Source organism: Myxocyprinus asiaticus, chromosome 16, assembly GCF_019703515.2.
Source record: "Myxocyprinus asiaticus isolate MX2 ecotype Aquarium Trade chromosome 16, UBuf_Myxa_2, whole genome shotgun sequence".
Classification (NCBI taxonomy): domain Eukaryota; kingdom Metazoa; phylum Chordata; class Actinopteri; order Cypriniformes; family Catostomidae; genus Myxocyprinus; species Myxocyprinus asiaticus.
Window position 1 is genome coordinate 23361778 of NC_059359.1, and position 24318 is coordinate 23386095.

The following is a 24318-nucleotide window of genomic DNA, read 5'->3' on the forward strand; positions in this document are numbered from 1 at the left end:
ATTACCTTTCTGTGTGTGTAGAATAGGGTAGCAGGTGAGGTACTGGACTTGGATAGAAGTGTGGGGAGTTGTCACATCGCTCCAACCGTGGAGCATCCTTCTGCTATGGAGAGAAAGCAAAGGTCTATGTATTTCGCTACAGTCAAGCTACTCTTTTAGAAAAGTAGTTAGCTACACTACAAGCTACTAACAAAAAGTAACCAACTACATTAAAGTTATTTAAAAGAAGAAAATTATTTTATATAATAATCAGATGATATATATATTTCAGTTTAATTAGGGTGGTGTTCCCTTACACAAAATAACCATGGTTTTACTAAAGTAATAGTTTATGGTATTTGTATTAAAACCATAGTAACCACAATATTAACCATTGTTACTTATACACACATACATATATACATATATATATATATATATATATAGCTCTGGAAAAAATTAAGAGACCACTGCAAAATTATCTGTTTCTCTGGATTTACTATTTATAGGTATGTGTCTGAGTAAAATGAAAATGTATGTTTTATTCTATAAAGTACTGACAACATTTCTCCTGCCGCTTAAGGGGGGTGTAAACCACTCCCAAAAACAGTACAAAGCAGCTGCCGCAACTGTAAATACTTCTAGAACTGAGATCTGGGAATCCCAAAAAGTTTAACAAATTTTGAAAGGATCTCACAGAGTGTAGTAACCCCCCTCCCAATCCATTCTGACCAGCAAAAAGGGGACTTGTTGATGCATAATTTGGGGTTCAGCCATATGCTCAAGGCAACATTTAAATAAATGTCTGAATTAACACTCTGGACACTTTTGTCCATACCGAGTTCAAATGCGAGATAACGGGGTATAACTTAACTTCGATTAATTTGATAGAGCGACTCTGCAATGGTGAAATAGGGGCGAGAACTTCCTGTTCAAAACAAAACCAGGGAGGGGCTCTCTCAAGTGGAAGCGACCAATGAGCCAAATGTCTATGAGACTGAAAGCATAATAATAAAATAAAATCTTGGGTAGGCCTAGCCCACCTTTGTCAATCGGCCTATGTAACTTATTGAAATGTAATTTGGGACGCTTACCTTTCCAAATGAAGAACTTTGCTATGCTATCAAATTGCTTGAAATAGAGAGGATACATCTAGGGAGAGACTGCAGCAAGTAACTGAATTTTGGAATACAATTTATTTTAATAACATTAACTTTCCCGATCATATATAAATGCAATGAAGCCCACCTGTCCACATCGCTCGAAAACCATTTTATTAAGGGGTCAAAATTAACTAACCAAATCACACAATTTTGCTGGGAATAAAATGCCCAAATACTTAATGCCCTGCTTGGGCCACTGGAAAGTGCCTGGCTGGAAAGCCGTTACTGGGCAGTATGCTGTCAGCGCCAAAGCTTCGGATTTAGACCAACTGACTTTGTATCCTGAAAACTTAGAAAAGGAATTAATAATTCTGTGGAGGCAAGGCATAGATCTAGTAGTGTCAGTGACGAATAATAAAATGTCATCTGCGTAATGCACAAGCTAATGCGCCACACCTCCCGCTACCACCCCTGGAAAATCCTCCTCCTTTCTTATCGCAGCTGCTAATGGTTCCAGGGCAAGACAGAACAATAATGGGGAAAGAGGGCAACCCTGCTGAGTGCCCCTATTCAGAGTAAAATAATCTGAAATTAATCCATTTGATTGTACCGCTGCTACAGGGTGTCTATAAAGTAACTTAATCCAACCAATAAATGTACTCTTGAACCCATATATTTCCAAAATCTTAAAAAAATAATCCCATTCTACCATATCAAATGCCTTTTCGGCATCAAGTGAGATGGCAGCGACCGGAGTCTGATCATTCACCACTGACCACATAATATTGATGAAACGCCTAATGTTGTCAGAACAGCTGCGGCCCCTAATAAACCCCACCTGATCTATATGTATAAGAGATGTCATAACTTTACTTAATCGATTAGCCGATCAGGGAAATTGGACGGTAACTCTTACACTCGCTTGGATCTTTGTCCTTTTTAAGACTGATCCGGGCTTGTGTCATGGTTGGTGGAAGCTTTCCATTCTTTAATGATTCCATATAAACTTCTAACAAAAGTGGGGCGAGTTCTGCAGCAAAAGATCAGCGGCAAAACCATCTGGCCCCGGAGCTTTGCCTGAAGGCAAGGCCTTAATAACCTCATCAAGCTCCTTCAAGGTTATTTCAGAATCAAGATAATTTTTTTGCTCAGTTGTCAGTTTAGGTTGTTCTAATGGTTCCACAAATTTTCTAATATCTTCATCAGCAGACGAAGATGTGGAACTATAGTAATCAAGATAGAACTCTTTAAAAGCATTATTAATATCAATGGCTGAGGTAAAAAAATTTCATCACCAGAAGATTTCACTGAGGGAATGGTAGAAAAAAAACCCTCTCTGTTTTTTTATATCTTGCCAGAAGCTTCCCTGCTTTGTCCCCCGACTCAAAGTATGACTGTCTTGCCCTGAACAACCAAAATTCCACTTTCCACGACAAAATAGTATTATATCTGTATTTAAATCGGGTCAGTTCTCTGAGGCCATCAGACGACATTCAGCGCTTCAGCTCTGCCTCGGCACTTTTAATATTCTCTTCCAACTCCACGAGTTCTCGTGCCTTTGGATTTTTTGGTGAATGAGGCATTCTGTATGATCCGACCCCTAAGAACTGCCTTAAGTGCTTCCCAAGCCACGGCCACAGAGGATACTGAGGACCAGTTGGTCTCCATGTAAACATTGATTTCAGTCTTTAATATTTGTTGGAAAAGGGATACATTAAAGCGCCAACTATATGATTTCTTTTTCTCTGTATGTGGCAACATCTCTAAACTCAGCAGGGCGTGATCTGAGACTAATATGTTTCCAACTGAGCAGTCAACAACAGATGAAATGAGAGATTTAGAGATATTATATATATAAAATCTATTCTAGAATAAATCTTAAAAATGTATAGTCCCTACCAGATGGGTTCAAAAGTCTCCAAATATCTGCAAGACCAAGATTTTTACACATCCTGTGAAGTGTCACTGTTACTCTTGGGGGCTTACACACTTTTGCTTCACTATGGTTTTGAGGATTGAGTCCATCAATAAATTAAAGTCTCCTCCCAATATTATATCATGAGGGGTGACAGTGGTTTGCAACATCCCTTCAAGATCTACAAAAAAGCCCTGATCATCAGCGTTAGGTGCGTAAATATTAGCCAAAAATCAACCTTTGCCCCTGAATGTCTGCTAGAACAACAATGACTCTTCCTATTTTATCTTTAATCTGTTTGAGAAATTTGAATTGTAGATGTTTACTCCCCTACTCTTACTTGAGCCAGCACTAAAGAAAACATGCCCACCCCATATCTTCCCAAATTTTTCAGCTTCCTGTGGGGAAAGATGCGTTTCTTGAAGAAACACAATATCATATTTCTTACGCTTAAGAAAATAAATAACCTTCCTTCTTTTTATGGGGTGCCCCAACCCATTGACATTCCATGTGGAGAGAGATAATCCACTCATATTAACAATCAACATATTGATATAATAAAAAAAAAAATTGTGTGTCAAAAGCAAGATTATACAGACCACATTCCCCATTAATGCAACAATCAAACCCCAAAATTCCCCCTGAACAAAACAAACAGAAAAAGAAAAACGTGCGCATTAACCCCGCGCACGACAGCGCCAACCGGCGTCAATCCCTCTAAACACAAAGAGTCCATAAATGCATGCGAGAACCCCTGCGACAACTTTGCCATCGGATTGCTCAAAATACAAATTTTGTGAGGCAAAATTACATAACAGAAAATACTTTGTAAAACAGACCACAGCCAACTGGCAGAATAAACACAAAGAACACATAGATTCATTCACAGAACTGTCTTGAAGGTGTGTTCCTCCACAAAACAAATTCCAGCTGATATAAAGCCATTCAGTTTCCTCGGACAGACAGACAATTGTTCAGCGAGCAGGCTGTTTTGAGTGCAGCAGATTAAAATTACTCCACAAAACAAACTCCAGCCAACAGGAGGCATAAGCACAAAGAACCATCAGATTCATCCACAGCTGACCCAAAGGAGTGTCATTCCACAAAACAAACTCCAGCCACTAGGCGGAGCCAGCACATAAAGAAACAAAACGGGCATCCCGGTTCCTCGGAAGGTCCAGAGTCAAATTCACTCGGAGGCCGCATAAAAAAAAAAAAACATCATGACTTACTCAGTCCGTCAACTTTATAAAAGACGTCCTATATGGGAGCATGTAGATATTTTGCAGTCATCCATAGTGTCTATTCTCAATCTGGCTGGGAACTTCAGTGTAAAAGTGATCTTCCGTCAATGCAAAAGTTTCTTGGAGTGTCAAACTCCAGCAGCTAGGCAGAGCCAACGCAGAAAGAAACAAAAAAATGGCGCCCAGCTTCCTTAGACAGTCGAGATACTGAACAGGGAGTCAGTCCATTCACATAAGAAACGGCCAATGGTTTCCTCACCCATAGTTTGTATGAAGGCCAGTGCCTTTTTGGGGCATAAAAATACTTTACTTTGCTGTCATCCTTGGGGTCTAGTCTCAGTTTGGCCGGAAACAACAGTGCAAAAGCGATCTTCCGTTGATGTAAGAGTTTCTTACATTCCTTGAACTGATCGCGTTTTTCTCTTGTAGAATTTGCAAAATCCAGGAACAAGAAAATATTGTGATTCTTCCAAGAAATCTTTCCTTTGCTCCTCGCCTGGCGCAACACGAGATCTTTATCAGATGATCTCAGAAATTTGGCCAGAATTGATGTCTCCCTCAGCAGATCTGCGAGCTCGCTCGATTTCCAGCTTATGGCCTGTTATGTCGAGCAGACTCGGGAAGAGCTCGTCTAGGAATTTCACCATGTCTCTGCCCTCTTCATGTTCAGGAATTACAACAATTCGAATATTGTTCCTTCAATTCCTATTTTTGAGATCTTCCAGTTTTTCCAAAATAAATTCCAAGTCTGTTTTGGACACGGGCGGATTAGCGGATAATTCCCTTTCTGATGATTCCAGGTAATCAAGTTGTTTCTCAACATCTGTCACTCTTGTGACCAACTCAGGGAATTTTGTTTCCATCGCCGTAATCGATCGACGTATTACAGCGAGATCCTCCAAGTCAGCAACAACCTTCGTCAGCATCACCAAGATGTTGGACAGTTGACGCTGGATTTCATCTCCCGACGTGCTGTCCAAATCGAGTCCCTGGCTCGCAGTCCCATCAGAGGCCTCAGCTTGAGCACGTAAGTGTCTTTTAATGTCTCCAGAGTCTGAGTATTTTGACTTCTTTGCCATGTTTACCTCAAAGAGCAAATATGTAACTGGGTGTATCAAATCTCACTGGTTATAACATGAAAATAATAAAAAAAAAAAAAAGCAAAGTGCGCAGAGCTAGCCGCTCACACGTCTGCTTCTCGCATGGTGTCAGTGACCCCAACCCTGATTATCAATCACAGCTTTCATGCGTCTTGGCATGCGCTCTACCAATCTTTCACATTGCTGTTGGGTGACTTTATGCCACTCCTGGCACAAAAATTCAAGCAGCTCAGCTTTGTTTGATGGCTTGTGGCCATCCACCTTCCTCTTGATCACATTCCAGAGGTTTTCAGTGGGGTTCAGGACTGAAGATTGAAAATTGGGCTGGCCATGACAGGGTCTTGATCTGGTGGTCCTCCATCCACACCTTGATTGACCTGGCTGTGTGGCATGGAGCATTGTCCTGCTTGAAAAACCAATCCTCAGAGCTGGGGAACATTGTCAGTGCAGAATGAAGCAAGTTTTTTTTTCCAGGATAACCTTGTTCGTGGCTTGATTCATAAGTCCTTCACAAAGATGAATCTGCCCAATTCCAGCCTTGCTGAAGCACCCCAAGATCATCACCGCTTTTTTTTTTTTTCAACAAATTGTTTGTTTCCAGGAGTGTTGGTTATTCATGTTTTTGAGACATTACAGACATTACATTTTCTGTTAAGCTGGATAAATCATTTTAATTCAAAGTAATGGCCATCATCCAATCACTGCCAACCATGTTATAATAAAATTTTGCATAATAAATCTATGTACTGATAACCATTGACCCATGTCTGCCAAACATGTTGAGTGGTCCAAACATAGGGTTGCCACCCATCCCGTAAAATACAGGATATTCCCGTATTTAAAGATGAAATGATGCGAAGTATTTAAGCTGGTCAGATGGCGTCATGGTGAAATCGTTCCAGATTGCTAATTTAACATTGATACAAGTTGGACATTTTACCTACGGTGGGTAAGGGACTGTCTGTAAAGTCCACACTCTGTGCTAAAATGTGCTAATACTGTGGAGGATGTGGTAAGGGACTGTCTGAAAAGTCCACAAATTGTGCTAAAACTGTGGATTTTTTTCTATATAAAATGTTCAATAAGATGTGCAAAATTACACTGATCGAACAATGTATAAATACAATCACTGAGTCATAAAGAAAAGTACAGGTGAAGAAAAAATAAATAAAATAAGAATGATTAAAAAAATACTTATGAACCAACCAAAATGTATACTAAGATAAAGACAAATAATCGAAAAAATAAAATAATTATAATTTTTATATTTAAAAGATGTCTTGTATTCTTCTAAAAATCTTTGTTTGTGTTCTGCAAAAGAAAGAAAGTCATACACATCCAGGATGGCATAAGGGTGAGTAAAATTATGAGAGAATTTTCATTTTTGGTGAACTATTCTTTTAAATTACAGTTTAGAGTGTTTCGAACAGTATTCAGTTGGTTTAAATTAATTTAAATTCTGCGTTGCGTATAGCGAAGCCAAAATACAACCTACACACGTGTAACCGTGGTAGCATGGAAAAAAAAATAGAAAACACCCTATTTTATATTACTGAATACAAATATAGTAATAACTAGCAGGAATTAACTAAACTTTTCAAAAAAGAAGTCAAAGTCCCTTTGAGGCTGCGCAGGCCTCAAGTGAATCATTTATTTGAACTAGTTCATTTACATGAACTGCCCGAAATAAATGATTCACTAAAATGAATTCGAGTTCCAAATGACAGATATAGGGGAATTGTTTATTTAAATAATTTTAATAAAATTTACATAATAGTAAATATTACTGCCCGAAAGAACCGATTTGTTTTTTTCCAGCACTACATGATATGAGGACGGTTTAAGTGAGCGTGTTTGATTACTCCCTTGACTCCAATGTGACAAATGTGAGCAAAAATCTTTTTTCCAGTGACGCTCTTACAATGGAAGTGAATGGGGCCAATCCATAAACGTTAAATGCTCACTGTTTCAAAAGTATAGCCACAAGACATACACAGTATGCGTGTTAACATGATTTTAGTGTGAAAATCACTTACTAACCATCTCTTTGTAAAGTTATATCCAATTTTACAACTTTGTTGCCATGACAATGTAATAGCATTAACCCTAAACATCCATAAAAATGACAATATAAATGTTTTTACAGTTCAAATAATAGTTTTAAAAGGATAATTAATGTAAGCGCTTTTATAAAATAAGCTTCACATTTCTGCCTTTAAACCCTCCAAAAATTGGCCCACATTCACTTTCATTGTAAGTGCCTAACTGTACCCTCAATTTTCACTTTTTTTTTTTTTTTTTTTTTTTTATAAAAATGAGTCAAAATTATTTTTTGTGGTAATCAACATTATGCCACAAATGCTGTCAGTTGAGCTTTACATGTATTAAAACAGGAATATTCCTTTAATGATTTAAAAAAAAAAAAAATGTTTTTCTAAACCCATATGACTTTCTTTTTCCATGGAACACAAAACAAGATGCTTGGCAGAATGCTAGTCACCATTCACTTTGCATCTTTTTTTTCATACTGATGCAATGAAAAATGAATGGTGAATGAGGCTAATATTCTGCCAAGCATCTCCATCTGTGTTCCACAGAAGAAAGAAAATCATAGGGGTTTAGAATAACATGAGGGTGAGTAAATGATGACAGAATTTAAATGTTTCTGTGAACTCTCTCTTTAAGAATAGATTTACCATCATTATATTTAATGAGGGAGAATCATAAATGTTACCGGTGGGTAAATTGGTGGCTGGACTTGTTTGTCCAATGAGTTGCTTGACGTGGATTTTCCCAAACTGCACTGGGAGGATATGGCTGCAAGTGCCTCTGGAAGGTCATCTTCATCACTATGGTTACTATGGGACAAATGACATTATAATTCAAGAGAGGCCTCACAGTAAAAACTAAAAAAAACATACCCTTGTTACAACCATAATATCATAATAAGAGGTTCATAATATTTTTCTGATTGCTTAAGAAATCTGACATTCTGAATATTATGAATCATTTTTTATATGTTTAAGATTTCATATGTAAGAATCTTTAGAATTTATAAACTCATCAAGTTAACATTATTTACTTTGATATTTTGAATTTAAATCAAAGACTATTTGGGTCATATTTTTTAATTAAGTAAATTTTATATGCGATACTTATTACATGCATGATCATTAGTTTTTGAGAATTAGATGAGGAAGCGAGGAAAGGGTCCTAGATAAATTTTTGTTTTATTTTTCAAGCTTGCAGATGTATACATAGTTATATATACTGTGTGAGTGTGTGTGTGTGTGTGTATATATATATATATATATATATATATATATATATATATATATATATATATATAACACTTCAGTGTTGTAGTACTCGAGACCGGACTCGTCTTGTCATGGACTCATGAGCAATTTGACTCGGTCTTGACTCGAACTTAAGCAAGTGTGGACTCGGACTTAACCCAGAGTCCAGTTGAGTCTCTTTTCAAAAAATATACAGTGAAAAGCTTCGTCTTATCTGACAAACATTTTTGACTGACAATATCAGAGATCTTCACATCATGTCCTGCATTTCAATCTGCTGAGTAGAATCGGAATGAGTAATGCCCAGTTCACAAATTAATTCTTCTATTCAGTCGGTTCTTTTCAGCAAATTGGCCAAACAGGTTAGCAAAAAGATCTGAATCGATTGGCTATTCAGTCTGATTCATTCGTTGGATAAAGTGGATATTTACCTACAGTCAACAAAAGACTGCTTTTTTGAGAAGTAACTTTGAGAAACTTCCATTGGTACTGTGTCTCGTTGACAGGGGTTGTTCACACCAAACACCAGTTCTTTTGTCAAGTTAAAAAGAATATCAACCATTAAAAACATGTCGAGACACATGTGTTATACTCTTTTCCCTGACAGCACACGTACAAAACCCAGACGTCTATTTGATGTGTATGTTTACATCTGACGTTGTTTGCTCATCTGCAATATGTCTACAAGATGTTTGTCAATAAATATGTCTCGGATGCCAATAAGACATTCCACAAATAAAACTTTTATGATTTAGAATGATTGCAAATCAGATCTTATTAAGATGTTGTTGTTTTTTTGTTTTTTTTTCTCACCTTTTACTCCCCAATTTGGAATGCCCAATTCCCAATGTTCTAAGTCCTCGTGGTGGCGTAGTGACTTGCCTTAATCTGGGTGGCGGAGGATGAATCTCAGCTGCCTCCGCATCTGAGACCATCAATCCACGCATCTTATCACGTGGCTTGTTGAACGCGTTACCACGGAGACATAGCATGTGTGGAGTCTTCACGCTATTCTCCACGGCATCCACGCACAACTCACCATGCGTCACACAGAGAGAGAGAATCACATTATAGCGACCACGAGGAGGTTACCTCATGTGACTCTACCCTCCCTAGCAACTGGACCAATTTGGTTGCTTAGGAGACCTGGCTGGAGTCACTCAGCAAGCCCTGGATTCGAACTCGTGACTCCAGGGGTGGTAGTCAGCGTCTTTACTCGCTGAGCTACCCAAGCCCCTTTTTAAGATATTTAGCAGATGTTAGATGCTTTCCAGATGAAAAGATCTAAAACAGAAATCTCAGAGAGACGTACATGTGCTATCTGGGTTCATTGCACTACGTTGGTCTGAACGGCCTCTAGTCTTTTAGAAATACTTTAGCCATTAGTTACATGAATGCTACACATACTGAAGAAAATGTAAAAATACTTCTCTCAATGTCATCAGAATTGAATGGTTTCTGGAAGAGAGAGAAAAAAAAGGTTTCTGTACGTACCCCGAAATGAAATCTTGCAGGCAAAGGTAAGCAGAAATGCTTAGTTGTCTTATAATGAATGAGAAATAGTAGTGTAATTGAGGAAAGTTAACAAATTGAATGTAAATGTTTATATCACATTGTCATATTTAATACATTATTGTTTGGTTATTAGGCCCATTTTAGTTATTGTACATTTATACTGTATTTTGTAAAGCAGAAATGTTAAATGTTCAAATAATAAATTAGGTTTATTTGATATATGTGCCTATAGTTCTTTAAACTATTTAATACATTAATAAAAAAACTTTTGTCTTAGACTCTGCCTTTACTGGTCTCAGTCTTGACTCAGACTTGGCCCTCTCCGGTCTTGACTCGTACTCGACCCTTTTCTGGTCTCCATCTTGACTCGAACTCGACCTTCTCTTGTCTTGGACTGGACTTGGATTCGGAGGAGCTGGTCTCGACTACAACACTGTTACACTTAGTTTGTGGCTCCATGCATCTAATTCTAATGGCATCTGCTAAGTAAATTGTGGAGTTGTGTGTGGAATGGCTTAGACCCTCCCCCTAGTAACTCACAAGCTGAACTGCCGGACGAGGCGTTTGCGCCGGTCCACCCTTGGCTTCTCTGTATTCAGACTGCTTGAGCCTGAATCCTGTGAGGAGCTGGGATACCTGATTTAAAGTACAAAGTCAGTGAATAAAACACACAGACAGCGACACAGTATTTGTACAGTTTCAAAAATGCTTGAAAACCATGTGAGACATATGCCAACTTCCAGAGTCCTGCTATTCTCACCTGTCAGTTTGGTCTCCACTTGAAGAATTCCCCTTTGATGTTCCACTATCACTCTGGGTGGCACGCTACAAAAGGAGAGAACAGAGCACAGAATTATGCATCACTTCACTACTACACATATACTTATTCTGCAACCTTAAGGTATACATTTATAGATGGGTTTATACCATTATAATTTCCCAGTGTAAAGCTAGGCATTACTGGTACTGTATTTGTTCTCCTGCTGGAAAATCCAGCTAAAACAGCTTAAAGTTGCAACTGGTTTTACATGGTACCTAGTCATTAGCTGGTCTAAGCTGATTTGGGTGGTTGACATACTGGGCTACCAGCTGGTGGGACTGGGATCCAAGACTGTAACCGCATTCAAAAATGGGTGTACCAAATGTGCAAATATAGGAATCAACAATTAAAAACCCATCAGTCAACCACTAATCTGAATATTGTGGGAGCTCTCAGGCCCTGCTGAGGATGACCTGGTCTTCGTCAACTTAGAGATTTTAGACCACTTAGCTACTGGGGACCTAATCAAACTAGGTAACCATATTCCAAAACATCTAGTACTGGTTAAAAAGTTCTAGAAGTGAACTTTGCATCAGCTTTTGTGAACACATTGTGTCATATTCAAGCATTCTGTAAGTGAGAGGGCTTACTTTGGAGATGTTGCTCTTGAGCTGTTCCTGTTGAACCGCAGGGGAGCAAGGAAGACTTTTCTCAGACAATGGTTTTTCCTCTACCTGTATGTGGTTATGAGGGACAATTACATGCTTATTCATATGGCAGCCATAGATAACCTCATCAATTCTTTTGTTTGTTCTGGGAGATCGTAATCTCCCTTTAACTGACCATGTCTATGTTGATATGGAGGGCTGGCCAAGGTGCTGGTTCCGCTTCCAACTGGTTCTGACTGTGCAAATCTTTGCGTCCAGGAGACACGACCCAAGCTTCTGATGTAAACAAACTCATCAGCATACATATTCTGAACTGTATCACATTAAAATGTAAAGATTTCAAAGGAACAGTTCACCCAAAAATAAACATTCTCTCATCATATATTCACCTTCATTTAAACCTGTATTAATTTCTTTTTTTTGTAGAACACAAAAGGACAATTTTTGATGAATATCCTGGCCACTCTCTTCTATTTAATGAAAGTGAATGAGGACTGGAGCTGTCAAGCTCCAAAATGACAAGAAAACATAATAAAAGTATCATAAAGATGGCCCTTACAGCTCGTGCGCTATATAGTCCAAGTCTTCTGAAGCCATACTTTGTGTGAGGAACACACCAAAATTTAAGTTGTTATTCACTCATAATCTTCCCCTCCAGTGGATTGCCTGCTGCGACCAGATCATTGAGTCAGTGAGTTGAGCTCGAGAACCATATCAATACAATTAGGGAACAAATCATTCAGACCAGTTTTCTGAACTGGATCAACCAATTAGTTGAAAAGATTCAATTCAAAAGGATGATTAGTTCATGAATTGGACATCGTTACTTGTCTTACGAACGTGCCAAGGAGAGCTAACGTAGATATCAAGATTATTAGTGAATAACAACCTAAATTTGGCCTGTTCCTCACACTAAGCATAAGGATTCAGAAGACTTGGAATATAGCACGAGTTGTATGGACCACTTCTACTTCTTCGACTTGACAGCCCCAGTCCTTCTTCACTTTCATTATATGTACAAGAGTGGCCAGGAAACTCTTCAAAAATTCACCTTTTGTGTTCCACGGAAGAAAATAAGCAATACGGGTTTGGAAGTATGGGTGTGAGCAAATAACGAAATAATTTTCATTTTTGGGTAAACTTTTCCTTTAACTCACCATTCACTTAGATCCCTGTAAATGCCACTCAAGTGATTTTGTCGAGACTTACTAGGTTTAGCTGTTGTGAGGCACAGGGCTTCCTGTTTTTCGTACCCATGGTGATGGTAGCAGCGATGGATATTTCCAAAAGGAGGAGCTTCATTCTCTTCCACACTAAACCTCTGAGTGTCTGCACTGCTCAAAGGGAAACTACAAAACAGCGAAAAAATGAGACCAACAACAATAGTACATATGAACGCTCCACATTTGTGTTGTATTAGAGGTTGGCACACTCATAGAAAAATAAGAGAGAAAACATGCAAACCCGAGCATCATACGGCATGTTATGAATAACCATGGCAAAACGACATGCTGAAACATACATACACAGGTTTCTAATAGGATAAAAATGTCTGCTTATGAAACTAACTTCAATGGATGGACCAACAACAAATGTTTACACAAATTATGTTATTATATAGAAATGGAAAACCCTTTTTGAGTGCAAATGTTAATACAAAAATAAGAAACAAATGTCAAGGGTTAATGTAATCAATAAAAAAAGGGAATCGATTAGTGTAAACAACACATTTATTTAGGCAGGTCTCATTGCAGCAGTCTGGAATCATTAAAAGCCCCCTTCCCTTGCTATAACTTAACAGATTTTGATGACCAACCACAAGGCACTGATAAAGTGTCTGACTTAAAGGGATAGTTCACCTAAAAATTACAATTCTGTCATCATTTACTCACACTTATGTTACTCCTAACCTTGTTGACTTTATTTCTTGAATGGAACATTTTAGGTAGAATACTGTATTAGGGATAGACAGCCTCAGTCACCCTTCACTTTCATTGTATAGAAAAAAAGATGCAATGAAAGTGAATGGTGACTGAGGCTATCAATTTCTCTAATATATCCTATTGTGTTTCATGGATAAAAGAAAGTCATATGGGTTTAGAACAATATGAAAGTAAGAATTTTCATTTTTGCGTGAACTATTCCTTTGACACTTTGAAAAGTTCTTTCAAATGTTTCAAGGAGAATTAAGCATTTTTTTTTTTAAAGGCATTAGTATGCTTGAATGAACTGTTTGTAAACAGTGAGGTAATTGGCATGATATCATATAACTGATTCTCACTTAAGTAAACTTTGATAAGCAGGCGTACCAACATGAACAGATCTACCGTAAGTCAGACAATCCAATACACTAAAATGATAAAATAAATCATATTTCAAATAAGTCTCTACAGCAATGCTGCTCAATCTTGCTTCTAGAGATTGAATCACATTTGAATGCAATTTTTAAGAACTTAATTAGCTGGGTCAGATGTGTTTGAGTAGAGTTAAAGCTAAACCCCAGCAGCACAACTGAGCAACCCTGCTCTAGAATACAGCAGCAGTTACATATCCTGACATCATGATAATTATCATAGATAATTTGCTTGTTCTAGATTTCATCATAAGGCAAACATTTTAATCACTGAATGACGACAGAGAACTAAAAGCTATAAACAAACACAGGTCCATATATACAGAATTTGCTTTTTAGACATCTCAGGGTACATTTGTAAAATGATGGATGATCACAAACAATATGAATATGTATGAGAGTCCTGCAGTTGAGACGGGTTGGGTTTGTGATGTAGCAGGATGACAAACTGACTGTGATTGGATGAGGGTGCCATGGAATGTTCAGTGGTCTCTTTTAGTGAGGTGAGCAGCTCTCACACGCTCATAGTGCAGTCATAACTTTGTCTCTGTGCACCACAGACACACTCCTGCCACTGCGCTCTATCACATTTCTCTCAAACCCACCACTGCTCACAGGGGATCTGTCCACATTGGAGGGTCTAAATCAGACAAACGTTCACATGCAAGTGAAATAGATGAGAACACACATGCACACTGGCATCAGCCTACATTTTCAAATTTTAACAGGAACTGAAATACTGGCACAGGTTTCATCTTAGACCCAATTTAAACCTGGTATAAAAGGGATAGTTCAACCTATAATTAAAATTCACATTGTTCTAAACACGTATTACTTTCTTTCTTCAGTGGAACACAAAGGAGAATTTTTGCCTCAGTCACCATTCACTTCCGTTGCAAATTTTTTCCGTAAAATAAAAGTAAATGGTGACTGAGGAAAAAATTCTGCTTAACATCTTTTGTGTTACACAGAGTGAAAAGTCATGCAGCTTTGGAACAACATGACAAAATATAAATTTTTGGGTGTACTGTTCCTTTAAGATCTGTCTCGTGTGATCCAATCACAGGTGGACAACGCTAAATAAAGGTGCAAACTGGGTTCAAAACGTTTTGTGACCAGATCACAATAAACCTAACCGACAATGTTTTAAAAGCAAATTCGACATGAAAAGCACATTTACTGAAACAACCACATCATTTCATTTCGCTACTATGGCACTTTCGCTTCACTTTCACTCTGAGTGTCCTTGGCTGGTCTCGAGGCTCGGTCTCAGAGTCCAAAGTCCAACATCAGGTGAGCTAGAAAGCAAGCTAATCATGCTGGAATGTGTGTGTAAATGTAGGTGGGTCTGTAATACAAGCATTAAAATGTTTCATTTTTTTAAACGATGCGTTAGAGTATTTATAAAGTCATAAACAGCCATATTGCCCATGATTTTTGTGAAAGCGAATAAAAGGCAGTTGTTGTAGTGCCTCTAGTGTAAATTTCACCAGGAAACTGCAGCAAAATCTAGAAAGCGGCACGCAAAACTTAGTTTGCAAAACTTTTGTTATAGTAACGTTAATTCTGCGAGACAAGGTTGAAAATAACTGGGAATTCTACTTAAAACATCAAGTTTGTGCTTAGATTAAAATTCTAGTATATCTGATTGCCATTTTTTTGTAGTCGCAAGAGGTGCATTTGAGATGCTACTACTAGGTGTGAAAAGCAATGTGTTATTGGCTGACCAATGGCATAGATTTGGTTTGAACATTGAGGGGGACCAAATGTGGGTCTGGCAGACAAGATAAATAAGATACATAAAGTATATTCAATGTAGGGATGCTGTGGTGTGAGTTTTTGATGGTTAGATTACCATTAAACCGGTTTTACAATTATTAGCACATTTGCTTATTATACAACAGCACTGATGCAAAAATGCATATCACATAACAACTGTCTAAACGTCTAAGTGGACGTATTTCTGGGGGTTATGTGGATGCTAATAAGAGATGCTCCAATCTAGGGCATGACACTGCTTATGTGCATCCCGAGCTCAGTAACCAAAGTGCTTCAAAAGTGTAAATGTTAGATTAGTGTGAATGCACAACATGTAGTTCATGGCATTAAACTGTTACATAAAGAACCAGCAACAGACTCTAAATACAGTCCACAACACCTTACAAATAAACCTTTGGACTACGAATAATAACGGGAACATTGCTTACAGCAGGCAATTTAAAGTCCGATCATGACTAAAATTGACATTTATTGTTTTATGCTGTGAATTTGTACAGAAGCAATGCTTTAAATAATGAGGATAATTTAAGACGCAACTTTTCAAAGTTTACTCGCTGATAGCACGCAAATGCACTGCGCGCTGTCAGCACGCTTAAACATTACAAAAAGTGGTATCTTTAATTCATCACTTTAAAATCACCACAACTGCAAATATTAACCTTACTAGTTTATTGTTGGATGATTAGTGGATCATCCTGTCCCATTTGTAGAATGTGTGTCTTTCTATGACTTCTGTCTGCTTGTTTATATCTGTTATCTTCAGTCAGTCACTGCCAAACAGCCGATTTAAGTTGCTTTTTTGATGGATATGCGTCTGGTAGATCAAATTCCTCTGTTATATTTTGGAATTCGTGTGCTTAAGCTTCAGTTTCATGTGAATTGAAAGTTCATTTCGTGACACCTGGCCATTAAAGCACCACGCGGCCACTGTTCGTAACCATAGCAACAGCACCAGTACCCACACAGGCACAAGAGTTTTCCCATTTAGGCTTACAAAATCTTACAAAAAACTCTTATATTATATACATTATATATAATATTTTTGCCACGTGTAAATAAAGCATTTCACGGTTTTTAACCATGGATTTTAAATTCTTACAATTAAATTAACCGTATAATCGTGTCATCCCTAATTCAATGCATACTCTTAAATATTTATACACTGTATCATATCAAACATTCAGAAAAACCATTAGGGTTAAAGTTTCAGAAACAAAATTCAGAAAGTTACAATTCTTACCTGCTCATCTGAAATGCCTGTCTGCGTTCCTCACCATGAAATACAACTGATCATTTCTATGGACGCCTTTAACATCTTCACTGACTCCACATATAACAGCGATGTACAGTATATCAATACATGATATACAAGTAGATCAAATACATGTGATGTATTTCATGTTTTCTTAATTCATATGAAAATTTTGTGTGGGCCACAGACCTACAGACCAAAATTGCACATTGTCAGCCGCTGACTGTCTTGTGAGTTTTATTCCTGTAGGGGGTGCTTGACCCTTCAAAACCGAATCCTCCATGCATCCGCATTTAAATCTAAGAATGCTTTATATCCATTTGGAGACATTTTACAATGGATAGTTATTTTTAATAAAAACTGATAATTGCAAGTATTCATACCTGTGAATGAAAATCTGCCTCAGCATTATCTATAAAAGCATTTTTTTAAATCCTCATCCAGTAATAATAAACGACTGAGTTCATGCATCCTGGCCAGCGCTGAGAAAAGTAACAGGTACCACGTGACACCGCCGTCTGGTTGGGCGATACCAACTCGTTCACGGAGGGGGGACTTCAGTTTTTTTGTCTCAATATGGCAGACTCACAGCCACGCAATTGCAAGGTATCTCAAATGAAATTATTTTCAGCGTTGATAAAAATATATAAACAAGGAGGGACATGCGCCCCCTTCTCCCCCAATTTTACACAAGTGTGGCTAACCACTTGCGATTGGATAACCCCTGACAGATCCTAATAACAGGTGTAAACTGGGCCTTTGGAAATCCAATGCATACCTGTGTGGTGGCGGAGCGTGTCCCAATTCTATTGGCTGTACGTACAAGGGAGGGGTCAAACTAGACGGTTGTGATCTTTGCCAGGGTTCCTGTGCAATTGGAATGTTGCGCTTATACTAGAGGGAAACAGAAAAACGCTTTCATTCATACAGGTGAAATCTCTTGCCATTTACTCATTACTTGGGCATTAAGAACTCAGTGTGCCAAATATCAGTGTATTTAAAAAGCTTATCATGATGGATTATCTCCCCAAACAAATGTTTTTTTCTGCATGTCATTTTAGATTGTGCTTGAAGTGGAAATGGCCCACACATAGCTAATAAACCCTCACATCTATTTCTTTATAAATATAATCATATGTAAGGTATGAGGATATATAGAAAAAGTACCGGTTGTAAGCTTGGGTCAGGGCTGGTTTGAGCACTACCGGAGCAGAGAGAGAATAAGCTCTCATTACACAAGCATAACAAAGAAACTATTAAAGTAGCAACACAAAGTATTACTGTATATCCTGTGTGCAGCTTTACCTTAGATGTGGATGTTTTGCCGGAGTGATGGCTGTGGAAGACAAAAGCAGTCATATAAATTCCACACTCTATATGTGACATGGTATTTGCACTGAACAAGCATTTAAAAGCTGTAGGGTTTGATGCAGTGTTGAGATGGAGATTTTGCCCAAGAGGTACAGAGGGCAGCTGGAAAAACATAAGGCGGATTTTTGATAAAAGAAACAGCATATGGCACACAGACCTACCCTTGCCCATTGACTGGGCTCGTGATGGGTATCTTTTACTTGGTCTTCTCTCAAAAGTGCTCGCCCTCCTGACTTTACCACTATGTGTGGCCTGATATTCAGTCCTTCCACTATAAACAGAATACACACTTTTTTAAAATTGGAATCACTGTAAATACATTACCAGAATAATTGTGCATGCGTGAGATAGAGATTTGCAAAACTACATATTTTCAAAATCGACTTGTCGACCAATTGGTCTTAAAAAGGATAGTTCACCCAAAAATGAAAAATCTCTCATCATTTACTCACCCTCATGCCTTCCCAGATGTAGAATATCTCAGCTCTTTAGGTCCACACAATGCAAGTGAATGGTGACCAGACCTTTCAAGCTCCAAAAATCATGTAATGGCAGCATAAAAGTAATCCATATGACTCCAGTGGTTTAATCCATGTCTTTAAAAGCGATAAATATTAAACGGATAAATATTTAAGTACTTTTAACTACTTTTATGCTGCCTTTGTGATTTTTTGGTTTGAAAGGTCTGGTTACCATTCACTTGCATTGTATGGACCTATTGGGCTTAGATATTCTTCAAAAATCTTTGTATGTGCTCAGCAGTAGAAAGAAAGTCACACATATCTAGGATGGCATGAAAGTGAGTAAATGATGAGAATTTTCATTTTTGGGTGAACTATCCATTTAAAGGTATAGTTCACCCGAAAATGAAAATTCTCTCATTATTCACTTACCCTGATGCTATCCCAAATGTGTATGACTGTCTTTCTTCAGCAGAACGCAAATCAAGATTTTTAGAAAAAGACAGAGCTCTGTCGGGTCCTTATAATGCAAGTACATGGGTGCCAGCACTTTGATAGTCCAAAAGTCCTATTTAGGAAGCATACAAGTAACCCATGCGACTCCAGTTGATCAATGAATGTCTTCTGAAGCAAATTGATATGTTTGTGTAAAAAAATAAATTGATAATTAAAATATTAACTTTTAAAAAGCGCTTCCTGCCAGCAGCTGACTCATCATGTAGCTGTCGCGTGACGCAAGCAAGTTGTCGAGTTCACGCGAGAACTCGGAAACGCCGCTTATTTACAACAGAAGAACGAACGTCACTTGAGATTTTGGCCATTTCAAACAGCATCAGAGCCCTGGATGGAAGTGCTGATTTAAAATTAAAAACATTTTAATTATCGACTTTACGTAGTTTTTTATATAAGATATAAAATAGGTTTTTATATAAGACTTTACAAGGTTTTTTTACATAAACTATCGATTCGCTTCAGAAGACATTCACTGATCAACTGGAGTCGCATAGATTACTTTTATGCTGCCTAAATGTGACTTTCGGACCGTCAAATTGCTGGCACCCGTGTAAGGACCTGACAGAGCTCGATCTTCTAAAAAATCTTCATTTGTGTTCTGCTGAAGAAAGACAGTCATACACATCTGTGATGGCATCAGGGCAAGTGAATAATGAGAGAATTTTAATTTTTGAGTGAACAATTCCTTTAAGGGAGCACTGTATAATTAAGGTGGCTTTGATCTGATGTGTCTCTTAGAGGGTGTTTACATAAGCCTCGTTCTTGCATTCAGAAACAGATACATGGAATAGAATGCAAGGGTTTTAAAGCACTTTTTTTTTGGCATGCCCAATTCCCACTATTTACTAGGTCCTCGTGGTGGCGTGGTTACTCACCTCAATCCGGGTGGCAGAGGGCAAATCTCAGTTGCCTCTGCTCCTGAGACCATCAATCCGTGCATCTTATCAAGTGGCTTGCTGTGCATGACACTGCAGAGATTCACAGCATGTGGAGGCTCATGCTACTCTCCGCGATCCACGCACAACTTTACCACGCGCCCCATTGAGAGCGAGAACCACTTAATCGCGACCACGAGGAGGTTACCCCATGTGACTCTACCCTCCCTAGCAACTGGGCCGATTTGGTTGCTTAGGAGACCTGGCTGGAGTCACTCAGCACACCCTGGATTCGAACTCGCAACTCTAGGAGTGGTAGTCAGCGTCAATACTCGCTGAGCAACCCAGGCCCCTTAGAGCACGTTTTTAAAAGTTGGACTATCTAAAACATTGCAACATGCAATACATTGACCAAAGTTGTCGATCTGAATGTGTATGTCTGAAGTAGCCGTGCTTTAACAGAGATTTAATAGGAAATGTAACCCTGCGTGGATGCTGTGTTTTGTCTTCACTATACACACACACATAATTTAAATTCATATAAACCAACTGATCTCAATTCAGGAGACTCTGTGCTGTCAGTAAAGGGTTAAACTTTCAAAGCACTTCATGTGACAAAACAACATGGCGCTGACCACAGCGGAGTTAGTCTTTGGGGGAAAAGGCAATAAAACTACATCTGGTAAGAAACCCAATTAAGTTTTTACATTGAAACCTATTTGATTCAAAAGATTAGAGTCTCTAGTTTCATCCGATATGCCAATTTTAATATCTAAGCAATTTATCACAAAATGCCACACTGCTAAACAATGTACACTAATGTGTACTGTTGGGCCTCATGTATTCAGATAGAAGACAAAGGCAGGCCTAACAGTCATAAAACCTAACTCAGCCCCCACACATTCCATGTCGTAAATTATACTGATAAAAATCGCGCCAAAATCAAACAAAGGGAGTCCAAAACAGACTACAAATCCATGAAGCCTTGCTCACTAAAGGATCGAGCGCTCAACTCCTATTGGATGAGGCACACAACAGAACGTCCCTCAAACATGACATCATCAGGAGTTCAAATAATTCTGAAATGCTTAAAGATTTCACTTCCAGCGACTTTGTTCACCGAATAAAGATGTAGCTTTTGCTGCTCTCCGGTGCAACCTCGTGGTACAAGGGAGTAATGTCCGACTTGAAACTGTAGCCATACAATCTCCATCTTGCTGGATGAGTTGAGATTACTCTGTGTTCAACCAAACACTCTAACAGATCCGAAGGAGACCGCTGAGCAATTCGCATCTTCATCCGTTTGCCTACAGAAGTGAAGAGATTAAAGATTTCTCTTCCATCTTCAATCAAGTCGACATTTCTGAGTTCTCCGCCAGCCTGCCGAGAATCAACAGCCATACCGCCCGCCGACAGAGTGAGGAAACGGCCTCCCGTCATCACATGAGCCTCAAGGAATCGGGTCAAAGATAAAGGACGGAGGAAAACACATTCTACCTGTGTCCTCATGCGATTCAAGTAAGAGGTTACGTCTGGGCAGAGATAGAATATTATAGTGTGTTATTCTTGAGTTTCAAGGTTTTTGCTTGTACAGTTTACGGACCGCCATGTCCGCTCATTATTAATACTCAGGGTATTAATTATCACGAATTTGTTTTGCTGTATTTTGGTCCAACCAAATTGGATTGTTGTGCATTATCGCCATCGCGGGTGAGACAGAAACTGAGTTCATCCATTAGAGTCAAATAACGCAGGACTTTTACGAGCCCCGCTTGTAAAACCGCGTCTCTGAGTGATGAACACGGCTGCTTTCTCTCCAGCTATCGCGAAATCAGCTTTCGGGCTGTCACTTAATAATCCCTCTCTCTCTCTCTCACTAACCACACTGACACACACACACACACACACACACACACACACACACACACTGTCACACACACACCTTGTGTGTTATAGGATTATTTTTATTTCCATATCTAATCATGTCACTGTTTAGTTTGTTGTTGTAAGTCGGAAGTTTATTGCATTGTATTAATTATGAATTGATATTACTGCATAAATAAACTTTGTTTATATTACAAAGAGAAGTGTTTTGGTTTGTTTTGCATACGCCTGTGTCATGCTGACGGGATGTCAGTGCTCGGATTCAAACCTTCATTCATTGTTTTTTTTCCCGAAAATCGATATTCTTCGGATGCCGATTTTCCTAAGAAAACAATCTAATATTGAGACTGTTTTAATTTCGGTTATTAGTCCCTGATTCCAGGGTGGTGCCCCGTCAATGTTAATCCTTATTAATATTCTACTGATTTTTGATAATTGATCAAAACTTATTTGAATGATCAATAAGCTAGTGTTAATTTTAATTAATGTTTCATCGATGTTAAGAATTAACGATTATCTTTGATAACTGTTGATTTAAAGGATTTCAAAAAGCTAACATTGATTCTAATCAATGTTCTATTGATTTTAATAATTAATAACTGTCTTTGATCATTATTAATTATTGCTAATAACCAAACTTGCTCCTAAACGTAGCACACTACATTTACTGGAGTCCCATATGAGGTTTTAATGAGTTAGATCCAATTAATTAATTTAAATATTAATTAATAACTACAGAAATAATTATTCATTATTTCTGATAGTAACACTGATCTAAACAACCAGTAAAGCCCTACAGTACTTTAGCACATTTTTTATGTAGAAATCCTATATTTAGCATTATCACATTGAGAATCAATGGTTTCATCCAAAAGCAGACATTTTTTTGCTTTTTAGAGGCTTTATATAGAGTTGGTGATGAAAATTAGGTGCATTTTGAACTGTTCTGAGAACAGTGCAGACAGACCAGGCACTCTGGAGGTTAAGTCATTCACTAAATAGGGAGCAAGGGAGCACCCTATAGCTTTCTATGCAGCCAAGTACATAAAAAAAAAAAAAAAAAAAAAAACCATGAATAACTCCTGGAAACAAACAATTTGATAAATAAATTCTGACTTTTCTATAGCTTGGTATTATTTAAAATTTCACAACTTAGTCCCGCTGTCCACATTTGTTGCCATAAATATATAGGAAATCTATTTGCTCTAGAATTTTTTTTTTTTTTTTTGCATGTTTATTAGGGGCTACTTGTTACAAATCAAAAAAGGAAATGCAAAATGCACACAGCAGTCATGCTCAGGTCTAAGGAATTTAAAGATGCAGCTTTTACTATGCAAACTGTCTGTGTAAACGTTTAAACCACAGGATGCTGTCAGGATGCTAATTAAAGCGCTGCCATTTTCTAAATTTAGATAAACTAGTCAACCTCACTTATTGACTAGTTAGTTGCTGAAAGCTCAGTCGGCCATCATGACCCACTTCAAGTGTGCACTTACCTGAATCTAAAGCGTGAGCCAAGGCGTGTGAAGTCACTGCGATTGCTCTTGTTTTGGGCTGGCTGTCTGAGCCGGAAGAAGGCGTGGCTCTCGACTGCACACTTCCATAAGTGCTTACACTCCCGAGAACTCGACAGCTGAAACACAAATGTGTGCTCCTGCTCTCGGCCCTGTGGACACAAATATATATGTGCACACACAGACACAAAGAGAAAGAGGAAAAGTACTTTTCAGATCACTTAGCAGAACAGAGCTTTAATGTGTACATGGGAGGCTGATATAAAATACTTTTGGGAAGCTGACATGTGACATTCTTTACTTTATCTTAAACCATTTTAAACAGAGTTTTGCTAATTATTTTATAATTATTATGCATGCAAGTTTTCAGGAACCTCATATTAATTGAGAGACTACATGGAATATACACTACCGGTCAAAGGTTTTGAAACACTCATTCTTTATTATAATTTTTTTTTTTACATTTTAGAATAATAGTAAAGTCATTAAAACTATGGAATAACATAAATGGAACTATAGGAATTATGTTGTGACTAAACAAAATCCAAAATAAATCAAAACTGTGTTATATTTTAGCATCTTCAAAGTAGTCACCCTTTGCCTAGAATTTGAAGAAATGTACTCTTGACATTTTCTCAACCAACTTCTTGAGGTATCACCCTGGGATGCTTTTTAAACAGTATTGAAGGAGTTCCCATCTATATGCTGGGCACTTATTGGCTGCTTTTCTTTA

General features: G+C 38.1%; 1 protein-coding gene across 4 annotated transcripts in view; it reads right to left on the reverse strand.

The window, feature by feature from the left end:
- The window catches only part of LOC127453717 (band 4.1-like protein 4B), a 44109-nt gene that overhangs the window by 2556 nt on the left and 17235 nt on the right, over positions 1-24318 (reverse strand). Inside the window, exons 11-23 of one of the 4 annotated variants that reach the window (XM_051720336.1) lie at positions 23568-23737; positions 18500-18609; positions 18273-18303; positions 18135-18168; positions 17746-17861; positions 12793-12932; positions 11759-11859; positions 11566-11649; positions 10916-10980; positions 10696-10791; positions 10048-10098; positions 8076-8199; positions 6-103 (exon numbers count right to left, since the gene is read on the reverse strand). In XM_051720336.1, the coding sequence (XP_051576296.1) occupies positions 6-103; positions 8076-8199; positions 10048-10098; positions 10696-10791; positions 10916-10980; positions 11566-11649; positions 11759-11859; positions 12793-12932; positions 17746-17861; positions 18135-18168; positions 18273-18303; positions 18500-18609; positions 23568-23737 (1220 nt within the window). Of the gene's footprint in view, positions 1-5; positions 104-8075; positions 8200-9071; positions 10099-10695; positions 10792-10915; positions 10981-11565; positions 11650-11758; positions 11860-12792; positions 12933-17745; positions 17862-18134; positions 18169-18272; positions 18304-18499; positions 18610-23567; positions 23738-24318 lie in introns of those variants that run through there. The other 3 variants (XM_051720338.1, XR_007899449.1, XM_051720339.1) reach the window with 3 other exon arrangements.